Here is a 12,254-nt window from a genome sequence, read left to right on the forward strand (position 1 = left end):
GGATCAGGAATATCTTGTCAGACACCAAACCAGGGACTGGTTTTCCTTGGATTTCTTTTGCCCCGTATAACGGACCCTCTGAGTAATGCATTGATGCTCCCGGCTCATTTTGAACTTGGAAATGCTATGGTGAGTCTCACTCTTTTTGAGGCAAGTGCTGTTCCATCCAGGGCCTGAGACCCGGAGTCCGGCCTTTGTTTCTGAGCAGCTTCTCTGGGCGTATGGCCACGGTCTCCCGGAGCAACTCCGCGTCCATCTGCAGAGACTGTCCTTGGAGTAAGTGGTTTCAGGGGGAAAGCTGCCATGGAGATCTCCAAGTTCTTGGTGCTTCTTCAAGGACACACTTAAGACCGAGATGGAGAGTCCGGGAAGGCCTTGCTCCTTGGGTCACAGAAAGAACATTCAATCGAGAGGTTGGGGATCAACATTTATGCCATTGCCACTGGTCTGCCTCCAGACCAAGCTGGCAGCCTCCAGGCGTCAGGAACTGTCAGAGGATGGGGAAGCTAGAAACCAAAGCGGGCCCCTATTCCCAGCACACACCATTCACAAGCCATTTCACTTTGTCTTCACAACTGACGTTCCATTTCCCACCTCCGTTGTCCCCCATTCACCAACTTACGGGCTTTGTACTGGCCCTCATCTTCAAGCCTCCCCCTGTCAAATGACTATGTACACACCACTGATCTGAATGCATCATCCTCTGCAGAATGGAGGCTCTTTGTGAGGAGGGAGCTTCCTGTTTGTGCCCTTAGTGCTTAGGACACAATAGGGGCTTAATAAATGTCAGCTGAAACGTCCCATGGGGTACAAACCTAGCTGGCCTTTTTTGTGTTAGGACTAGTCCCCTCAACCTGGCTACAATCTTAGCTGCAGAGATTTCATGGGGAGGATATTGAGGCTCAATGGGGTTATCCAGCATGATGGAAGCCAGCCCCCCAGCCCCAGACTGAGCTCCCTTTACCACTCTCCCCGGGCTCTTTAAGCCAAAGACTATGGACACGAGGAGCAGACTCTTCAAGAAAAGGGAGAGACCCGGAATGCATCGGTGGTGCTGGACAGCTCCACCCTCGGGAGCCTGGACACGGATGCCCCAGGACTGGAGGTGGCCAGAGACTGACCAGTCAGAGACGGATGGCGGCTAGCTCTGGAGCTCCCCTTCTCAGAGACATCACTATAGAGATAAAGGATAAATGATATGAAAACTAAGCTCTTTCCATGGCCATATCTAAACAGCTGAAGCTCGGGCTCTTCCCCTGAAAACAAGAGAATCCTTGGCAATTCCTTGTATCAGTCACATGTGAAAGCATTTCCCAAGGACCTCTGGGTACTGAGCATGAAAGGCCCCGGCAGGCGGACCAAAGGGCGCCTTAAGGAGTTCATCATTAAGAATTAATATCCATATTGAGCCTTCACCGTCTGCAAAGCCCTTTACAAATGGGATTTCATTTGGTCCACACAACTCTGGGAGATGGGTGCTATTGTCTCCATTCTAGAGATAAGGAAACTGAGGCTGGGAGAGGTTCTTATATTCTGATATCTTTATACAGACAGGAAGATCCAAGGTAAATGCCCAGTGAAGGGACTACTGAGGTCAGGAAAGGTCTCCTCAAAGAGTCGCCTTGGAAGGAAGCTAGGGAGCAAAAGGAAAAACCGGGAAAGCATGAAAGGGCTTCCTGATCACCGGCAGATGAGAGTCATCTATGAAATACCCATAAAGCATTTGGAGACCTCAGAAGCACCTTTACTATTGCAGCCATTGCTACGGTGTTCTGCCATTCCTAGATAAATGCCGGCTCCACTCCCCTGCTCCCAGACTCCTTCACTCCGCTGATGATTTCCATCCAGGAAGAGCTGCTGATTACCCGCTTCACCCCTGGCGCCCTCCCCCATCACCCAGCCATCCTTCCTCCCCAGAAGCGCCCCATCAGGCAATGACCACATTCAGAAGCCCGGAGCAGGAATTTTAATTACACAAATTGGAAAAATTAACACTCCGTTTCCATTGCCGCCACCCACCCACTCACCCAATAAAATAGTAGAAAACTTGGCTCCCCATCAAGACAGCGAGAAGAGAACACAAGTAATATATTCAATCAGGAGGGCAGAGAGAAGGAAAGTCAGTTTGGCAAAAAAAACTTTTTTAAAATATAGAGAACATCCAGTTCACTGATGCTGAGCCACCAAACGGCAGGGGCGTTGCGGAGACGTCGAGGAAAGCTTCGCTGAGTAAATAATGCATCTCGGCTCCATCAGCTGAAGCCCGGAGAGCAGGCCCTCTTTCCATCAGTGGGCAGGGAGGCGTGGGGGTGGGGGAAAGGCTCCTTCCCAGAAACACCAGCAGAGAATTTCCTTGGGGAAATGCACCCTCTTCCCCCAAGTCACGGGCAGAGGACGCTCGTGAGCTCTAAGGCAGCAGGAATAAATATCATTTTCTACATTTTCCAGAGGAAACAAGGCTAAGGGAAGAAGCCTTTGGGATCCTTTGGCCCTTCCCCATGTGGATGCCCTCTGGTATTAAAGCTATCATACTTGGTCTAGACGTGGTTAGTGCAGAGGCTTTCTCCAGGGGGGCACAGACTCACGTGCAGTGTCTACAACAAGCTCCAGACCCCTCCACCTCCCAGGCTCAACACTCATTTAGCAGCTTCTAATTTAGTTCATTCTGAAGAAAAGCTACATCTTTTTACTCTAGTAGGATCCAGAAGTTAAGAGCTGGAATGGATCTCAGGGGTCATCCACACAAACCGCTCATTTTACAGATGAGGAGCCCAGGGACACCTCTACCACCTACCTCTAATGCTCTAGCCATTGTACCACACTGCACCTAGTGGAGTCCCTGCAATGTTGTATTTTTAACTGCTTTAATTTGTGATCTTCAGCACTTGAGAGGCCGTGGGTGTATTCTGGGGGAGACGCCGAGGGGCCATGGGGGAACTCAAATCTGGGTTTGAATGGATTCTAGTCGTTCAAGAGGTTTCAAAGGGGCAGCCATCTCCCCCGTTAGCTATGGCGGCGTCCTGGGGAAAGGGAGCGGAGCAGCAGAGGAGAAAGCGGTCCTTCTGCCTTTTTTTCAGAGGAGGGCACGAAGAACAATCTTCTGGAGCCAGAGGAGGATGAGAAAGCACTCACATCCCAAAGACAGAAAACGAAAGCAGACATCGGCCAGAATCCCAGAGAATCACGGGACAAAGGGAGCGGCTGGCTTGGGCTACAAGGGCAAAGACAGAGGCAGAGCTTCTGCCATCGAGATCTTCTGGGTTCCAGGTTTCCAGTCCATGCGTGGGCTTTGTGGCAGCCCCCGGGGCACCGTCCCCCCGCTGCCTGCCGCACCTCCCAGAGACCGCCCGGACGGAAACCCCCACGCCATTCCAAATGAGTTACAGGTTAGAGAAGTCATCCAGCACTAGACAGCCTGGGGGCAGAAAAATGTTTTTTAATCCTTTGAGACGCCCTTCCTAAGTGGAAGAGGGCCCTCTTTTTTGGTCACCTCGCTATACAGATTCCTGCTGATATCCACTCCCTGGATACCCGAGGAAGGCGCTTCAAGTGATCTCGATTAGCTTCTAATTTGAACACAGCACCAATACTACACACACAATTTAATGAACAACCACATCCTCCTTGTCCTTCTGTGCTATAAGCTTCTTTCTCAAGCTTCTTTTGCTCCAATAGAGGCCATCTTGCTGGAAAACAGTGAGTAAACATACGGCCAGATTTTGTTAGTCTCTGTCCCAGAGAAGGAGTGGAGGATACCCCGGGTCCTGAAAAAGAAGGTGCACAAAATAAAAGCACGTTTAGTCTTTCTTTTGAAAATGATCTGCTCGCTCTAGAAACTCAACAAGGTTAGAAAGTGAATCAAGGAAAACAAATTTCAGGGGGAAACTCCTCCTCTGGATGAAGGCTGGAGGACTCTGGGTAAGAAATGCTGAGGAGTTTGGTTGGTTGTCCTGAACCGTTTGCTCAGAGGTAAGGCTCTCCGGGAAGGGAAGGGGACGAAGCATTTAATATGAAAATAAGAAGCATGAAGACATTTTGAAAATAAAATGCTATTACGGTACAGTTCGGGTCCTCAGGATAACCAAAACCAACACACATGGCCACTAGTTGGCCAATGGTCCTTTAGGGTCCATTTAATTAATCTCACTAGAGAGATACTAACTTTGTACTACACGCCTGGAAATGTGCTAGGCACTGGGGACACCAAACAACCGGCCTCTGCTCACATTCAGTCCTCAACCAAGCCTCCATCCAGGGAGCGGAGTTCTAAGACGCCTTGACTGTGTGATTCCAAGAATGGGACAACTGAAGGCTGGCTGGAAATCCACTTAGAGGAAAATGGAAATGAGCCTGTTTTTAACCTTGGACAAGACAGAGTTTGTGGTGATAATGATAGAAAAAAGATCACGAGCTATTTTGGTGGTCATTTTCCAGCCATGTCTGACTCTTCATGACCCCAGAGATCGTGGAGTGGTTTACCATTTCCTTCTTCAGCTCATTTTACAGATGGGGAAACTGAGGCACGCAGGGTTAAGTGACTTGCCCAGGATCACACAACCACTAAGTGTCTGAGGTTAGATTTGAACTCCAGGTCCAGCACTCTGTGCACTATGGCTCCCCCTAGCAGCCAAGCTCAAGAACTTGTTTAACCCAACTGCACAAAGTTTTGAATCCAAAGGAAAATGTAGGTTTGTAGTGACGGATCAGGGTTAGGGGACGGGAGGGCTACGAGTTAATATAAAGTTAATATGCTTATTTTTATCGACTTCTCTTCATTTGTATTTTGATTCTGGACTTTAAGAAACTGAAAAGGAATATGGTAGAGGAGCCAAATGACTGACCTTTGAGCCAAATGGCTGACCTTCGAGTCAAGAAAGTCCCAGATCCAGATCCTACCTGCAATCCTGACTCATCTGTGTTTCTGGAGCTTTGTAATCCCCCCGCGCTGAGATCCCTACTTCCCGCCTAGTCAGAGCCCCGGGCTCTTAGCAGCATCTCTGACAATGCTCTTCCCGTCTGTCTCACTGGCAGACGCTTCTTTAGGTTGAACATTCGTTGTGATTCCACAAGGGCATAAAATAACTCCTTCTTGTAAATGAATCGGAGTAAAAGGTGTGAGCTCATCACCGAGGGCTTTGTTACTGTTGTTTTATAGTTATCAATTGTCTGACTTCCTACTGCCATTTTCATTAATTATAATTTGTAATCTAGGAGCCTGAGTCTATATTACATTAATAGAGGCCCTCTATATGTCATTATATTATCTTATTATATATCATCATATCATATCACTATAAATATTATTGTTGTTTTATAGTTATCCATTGTCTGACTCCCTACTGCCATTATCATTAATTATAATTTGTAATCTAAGAGCCTGAGTCTATATTATTTATATTTATAGAGGCTCTCTATATAGCATTATATTATCTTTCTATATATTATCATATGACATATAGCTTTTGTTTTATAGTTATTAATTGTCCGACTCCCTACTGCCATTATCATTAATTGTGATTCGTAACCTAGGAGCCTGAGTCTATATTATTTATATTTATAGAGGCCCTCTATATAGCATTATATTATCTTATTATATATTATCATAACATATTACTATACATTATTGTTGTTTTATAGTTATCCATTGTCTGATTCCCTACTGCCATTATCATTAATTGTGATTCGTAACCTAGGAGCCTGAGTCTATATTATTTATATTTATAGAGGCCCTCTATATAGCATTATATTATCTTATTATATATTATCATAACATATTACTATATATTATTGTTGTTTTATAGTTATCAATTGTCTGATTCCCTACTGCCATTATCATTAATTATGATTCATAATTTAAGAGCCTAAGTATGTTATATTTATAGATTATTATATTATCTTACTATGCATTATTGTTCTTGTTTTATAGCTATTAATTGCCTGATTCCATTATTATTATTATTGTTGTTGATTTCCGCATTCCCCGCCTGGCAGCTCAATCGCACACAGTTCCGAAGCGCCCACCATGGGCCGGGTGCCGGCAGGGCGTCTCTCGGCTCCGCCCAGGAGCTCTGGCAGGACTTCTGACTTGCCCTTCACTGGTCGGACCCTTCTGTCCCCGCTTCCCAGAGTCCCTGCTCTCAAGGAGGGGATGGGGACGGAATAGATGGCAGCACTCACTTGTATAATTCTATGACGGGCTTTGCGACCTCCTTGTACTGTCTCAGCTTGGCAGCAACAGCCTCGGGTTTATCCTCCTCTTGCTGGATCAAAGGCTCGCCAGTGACATCATCAATTCCCTGGAAGTGAGAGAAGAAGCCGGTTAAAAAGGCCCACGCCCTGGTGAGAGTGAACAGGTCCGGGACCCAAAGGGAGGGGGCAGCAGAAGCAGGGGTCTATCAAGGATGGGGAGGGGCTCATTATGAGACCCCTAGGGATGCTAATGGAGGAAAGGACTCAGGAGGGCGTGGGTGGGCACAGAACGAGAGCGGTTCTGACTTAGGGATCGCCAAGAAGACAAGGGCCCGGCTGGGCCGGGGCGGAGTCAGGAGCCATGAACATAACATAGAGATTTAGGTAGGATATCCCTAGTGTGAGGGCAGGCTAGCGGGACACTGTATTTTTTTCCATAACTGTTTCCAAAATCTAACAAAACTGGAGGGTTAAAGACAACTGCCGGATCACTTCAACTCATTCTAGCAAAATGTCAAGATTGAGGAGTCTATTTCTCGAAGACGGTGGAGAGCAGACACGGCTTTCTGTGACCACCTTTGAGCTTCCCTCAAATTCAGAGGAGCCATTTTCCCAAATTGATTAAGTTTTTGGTCACCGCACAAGGATCTCACATTGAGAATATGATAGCAACAACAAGAATAATAATCATAAAAGTAGCTAGCACTTGACAGTGCCCACTAGGTGCCACTTAACAAAGATTATCTCACTGGATCCTCACAACAAGGCAGGTTCTATTGTTATCCCCATTTAACATGGAGGAGACTGAGAGAACTAGGGGTTAACCAAGTTCACACAGCTACCAATAAATATTTGAACTCCGGTCTTTTGACTTCGGGCCTAGTGTTCTCTCCACTGCAGCACCAGCGACCAAAGCTAGATACCCATTTATACCTTCCTAAAATCTACATGATTCTCAATAACCTGAGGAAGAAGAAAGGGACCATTCTATCCTGGTTCACCCGATCATTCACCAGGAAGTGATGGATCCTCCATGTCTGTTGTCAGGGCTCTCTGCGGAGCTCCCCCCCAATTTCCCAGCTCCCCTGATCTTAAGCAAAGTCTTCTACCATCCGAGGTTAGCACAGAGTAGTACTTTACAGAGAAAAAGGCTTTTAAAATAAATTTTAAATAGCATTCCCGGCTGCCTCTGGACCAAGAAAGTCACTCCTTCATTCTCCTATGCTAGGCAAAAATTCTGGGAGCATTTCCATGGAATGCTGGGCCAAAAAGCAAGAGGAAATCCAATGGAACTGATTCAGTGCTTTTGGTAATTGAATAAAAAATCAGCTCCATAAATACTCTCCGCAGTGATCTGTCACTGCGAGGAATCCAAGGACATGGCGAGGGGACAGCAGAAGTTGGTTTTCAAAGGGGCCATTCCGAAATGCCTGTGGACAAGATGCTTCCACCTAAGTGACAGAGAAAGACGGACACCTCTCCAGGATGCAGACTTTCTCCAGTGTCTCAGGGGATCCAGAATAGTCTGGGGCGGGGAGACCAAGGCCGCGAGGGCCCGCTTGTCATTGCTGAGACAGCACCAACTCCAAGCGAGCGGCAAGGGGGAAAGTGGCAAATGAACAGGAAGATGAAAAGTGGAAGGGAATCAGAAGACCCAGCCACCCGAGCTTTTACATAAGCAAGAGGATGATTCACAGAGATCTCCTGTCTGGCACGGCCTGTCTGTGAGGGACGAAACCGAGACTCCCTAGAACGGAAGCAATCCATGAAAAACAGTCAAGTTTGAGGGAGAATCGTGACCTGGCAGATGAGAGGAAATCTAAGAATAAAAACTCAGAAAAGAAACTCAACAAGGTTAGAAATTGTATCAAGGAAAACAAATTTCAGAGGGAAATGAAACGTTAAAAATAAGGTCGATGAGATCGAAGAGGATTCCAAAAAGACAGAAGTGCCGTGGTAAATGACAATAATAAGACTTTATCCCAGGAAAACAGACAAAGACAGAGAGATGAGGGGAAGAAAGGAATAAAGAGAGACAGGGACAGAGAGATAGAGAGTGAGACAGAGAGAGAGTGATGGAGGGGAAAAAGAGATAGAGAGCCACAGCCAGAGAGAGTAAGACAGGGCAGACAGAGACAGACTATGCCAAAGAGAATATGGCCATGGCCATAAAAGACACATGGAGAGCAAAGGAAGGGAAATTTCTATCCGTTGTCTTGGTTTTGCCATTATTCAGCTATTTCCAGTTTGTCTGACTCTTCATGACCCCATTCGGAGTTTTCTTGCCAGTTCATTTTACAGATGGGAAACTGAGGCAGAAACGGGGTGAAGGGCTTTGTCCGGGGTCACAGCCAGGACATGTCTGAACTCAGGAAGAGAATTTTCCCAGACTTCGGGCCTGGTGCTCTATCTCCTGCTCCAACTAGCTGCCCTTCTCTAATGTCTTACTTTTATTCTATTATTATTTCAAAATTGATATTTTAATCAAGCGATAAACATTAAGTATCTATTTTATGCAGTCCCTGGGTTAAGTGTTGGTGATACAAAAAGTCAAAAGTCCCTGTCCACAAGGGGCTTTCAATCTAATGACCTAATTAGTATTTCTTTTCCTTCTTCCCTCCCTCCCTCCATTTCCCTCTTCCCTTCCTTCCCTCCCCTCCTAGGATCATCACCCATGTGACTTTGGGCAGGTCGCCTGTATGAGGTTCAGTTTCTCCATCTAATGGGAGAGGGAGGTGGGACCTGAAGTTGTCCTCAGGGGCTCCCTCAGGACTCAGTTTCCTCTTCTGTAAAATGCTGAGGTGGACTCCAGCTCAACGACCCCCTGAAGCTCACAGCCGGACAGCACCCACGGCCCTTACCTGGACTTGAGGAGGGTTGAACTCCATGTTGTAGACCCTCCCGCTTGGGGGATGAATCCATCTCCGGCTGAGGCGGTCTTTGAGGGTTTCGAACGGAATGTTCAGGCTGATCACTAGGTCCGGCTGACAGATCTTGTCCAGGGCTTCGGCCTGCGTTAACGTCCTGGGAAAGCCTAAACGCCATCAAAGGGAGAAGCAGCATTTATCTAGCGCCTACTACATGCCACGCTCTCTATGTACTAAGTGAATACCAATTCATCCTTGTCAAAACCTTGGGAGGTAAGTGCTATCATCCCCATTTTACAGATGAGAAACTGAGGCAGGCTGAAATGAAATGGCTTGCCGGGGGTAACAAAGCTAGGAAATGTCTAAGGCTAGATTTGAACTTGAGATCCTCTCAGCTTCAAGTCCAGCACTTTGTAGGCTATGGAGCACACCCAGCTGCTTCTCAAAACCATAAGCTGTAAGAATAATGAGCTTTAGCTATTATCAGTACTACCATTATTGAAGTTATTGTCACATGGAATTAACAATAATTTATTAATAACACTGACGAAGGTTTTAGTCCAAATTATATCTATGTGGGAATATCTTCCACTCATTTACAAAGGAGAGTAAGAAGGCTGGCTGTCGGATCTCCAGGGAAGTCACTCAGTCTCAGTTTCCTCATTTGTAATTTTGGATTTGAAGTCCTCGCAGGTCCTTCCCAGCTTGAAATCGATGACTCCTAATGAGGATTTTCACCCACTCGCTCCCACAGGAGCGCATTCTGACTGGTGGATGGCATCCCTTGGCTTCTCACCATCTCCAACTGTCCGCTCGGGCGCCTTCCTGCCGACAACCCCGCACGGCAGCTGCAGACTCCCACTTTGGCAGCATGAACAGCCCCGCTTCCCGGGAAAATCCTTTCCCCCCTCTCCCAAGACCCCATCACCTCTCCATCGGGTTCCACGGCTGGTTCACCTAGCTCACCACTTTCAAAGTTATTGCTCTTTCTCCGTCCCCCTTAATCCTAGCACCTTCCCCCTGACATTGCCTCCAATTTATCTTGTCTGTGGCTTGTCTGTGGGGGCAACTCGCTGGCAAAATGGTCGGAGAGCTAGTCCTGACTACATCCAGCCTAAGACAGTCACTATCTAAGGGACCCTAAATGCGCCCCTCCTGAGATCACCGCGTTGTGGCTCGCCAAACGAAGGGCTATGCCAGTCAGGGTTACCCAAGACGGACAGTTATAATAGAGAGGGCTGACCCCCCCAAAAAGGGGGGTGTGCAGAGAAGGAAACAGCAAACCACTGCAGTGTCTTTATCAAGAAAATCCCATGGAAAAAACATCCTAAGGAGTCGAACACGCATGTTCTCCCCAGTCCCTCAGCAGACAGACTGAGGGCTCCTGGGAAGCAGGGGCTGCTTGTTGGGTTTCCGCCATTCTTTGCATCCTCAGCGCTCAGCCCAGTGCCTGACGTGTAACAGGGCTTCGATAATGTCTGCTGACTAACTGCCCCCTGCTTCTGCTCGCTTCACCAGTCCGTCCAGGTCTTCCAGGACCTCTCGGAAACTTTCCTTTATCTCACACGTCACAGCACAATGACATGAATAATCTGGGCGGCCATCCCCCAGTGGAGGGGGGTGCCCCTGGTTTCTGGTCCTTTGCTATCAGATAAAGAATAAACGAGTATTTCGTGCATTTAGAGCCTTGTCCTCCTTCCTTGATCTCTTGCAGTGCGAGTCTTGGAAGGGAATCGGCACCGTGTTTCCCTAAATATATCAACCAATCAGTCAATAAGCATTTACAAAGCCCCCAATATGTGCACACACATATATACATACATGCACATATGTAAGTACATGTAGATGGATGTATACAAACATCCATGTAAGTATGTGTTTATGTGCATATACACACAAAGTTGTGCGTATAAGTATGTGTATGAATACATGTATACACATAAGTACGCGTGTGTACATTTATTACATACACACATATGGTATCACAGGTTCATCAGGCAAGGCCACAAGACCACCCCTCACTGTACAGAGGGGAAACTGAGGCCCCTGGAGGAGAAGTGATTTGTTCCCAATCCCCTAAATATCAAAGAGAGGATTGGATTCGTGGTCCTCCCCTCTGGTTTGCAGTCTAGTGCTCCCCTCCGGTCAGGGGAGGAGTTGCCCAAGCTGAGAGCAATGGCAGGACAGTACCCCGGGCCAGCGTCACCTCCCCACTGCTAATACAACCCGTACAACAACGCGACACCCTGGTGTGAGGAGCGCAGAAGCATTTTTCCTTGTGAAATGTGCTGAACCCCCAATTTGGTGAATTTCACAGCAGGCAGATATCGGGGGGCCGCCACATTGCCATCTCTCTTTTAGAGGAGAATGAAACTCGGAGATCCATTATCTGCCCAAGGTCTCACGGCTCAGATGCGGCCAAAGTGAAACAGGCTCGTACCCTGAGCCGTGTGGACTCTGCCATGTCCTTTCCTATGTAAGGAACCCTCGGGGTGTATTTTGCACCCAGAACATTAATTCAACAAAGAGCTGGGAATAAAACAGCAAAATGAACCGCTCCCTGCCTTCGAGAAGCTGACACCCAACAACCAATTATGGACTGGTGTCCTTTTTTGTATTCCCGACACTTAGCACAACCCCTGACACATGGTAATAAATGTTTGCAGACTAATTACCGAGGGCTTGCTAGTTTAATCTAACTAGGTGCTGGGCTCACCCCCCCACAAATAAATAGTTCCTGTCCTCAAGGGCTTTGTATTCTATTAATCAACAAAGAATTAACTAAGTGCCTACTATGTGTCGGGCACTGTAAGCCTTTGGGGAACCCAGGATCCCCTGGCCACATCCCGTCCAACGCCTCCATGTCACAGAGGAGCTGTCCCTCAGGAGCTTATGATCCAGCCAGAAGATGATCACGTGCCTCAGGTATCACAAGTCCACACTTTAAAGGACTTTGGAAATGGCTAAGGCTCACGTGGCCAGCATTCATTCGGTAATGGAACAGTCTAAGTGTGGAGGGAAAACTGCAAGTTGCTCTTGGCTTTTAGGCAGGGGTTGAGAGCCTCCTGAGCAGGAGGGGAAAGGGCAGGACCTCCATGGATCTGTTGCCCAGGTTCAGCTGCTTGTCTTTCAGCTCAGGCTTTCTGGGTGCCCCCTTTGGGGCTAAAATGACCCAACACCCCATTTTGGAGGAAATCA

The 12,254-nt window shown here is 47.4% G+C and overlaps 1 protein-coding gene across 5 annotated transcripts in view; it reads right to left on the minus strand.

Annotated features, from left to right (window-relative positions):
- Positions 1–1,951: 1,951 nt before the first annotated feature.
- AK4 (adenylate kinase 4) overlaps positions 1,952–12,254 on the minus strand; it is a 78,529-nt gene continuing 68,226 nt past the window's right edge. For all 5 annotated transcript variants that reach the window (XM_074265738.1, XM_074265737.1, XM_074265736.1 and 2 more), the window contains 3 exons: positions 9,051–9,223; positions 6,178–6,296; positions 1,952–3,764 (listed from right to left, as the gene is read on the minus strand). In XM_074265738.1, coding sequence (XP_074121839.1) covers positions 3,653–3,764; positions 6,178–6,296; positions 9,051–9,223 — 404 coding nt within the window. In that variant the 3' untranslated portion in view covers positions 1,952–3,652. The remainder of the gene's footprint in view (positions 3,765–6,177; positions 6,297–9,050; positions 9,224–12,254) is intronic.

The sequence above is a fragment of the Sminthopsis crassicaudata genome, chromosome 4 (genome assembly GCF_048593235.1).
Source record: "Sminthopsis crassicaudata isolate SCR6 chromosome 4, ASM4859323v1, whole genome shotgun sequence".
NCBI lineage: Eukaryota > Metazoa > Chordata > Mammalia > Dasyuromorphia > Dasyuridae > Sminthopsis > Sminthopsis crassicaudata.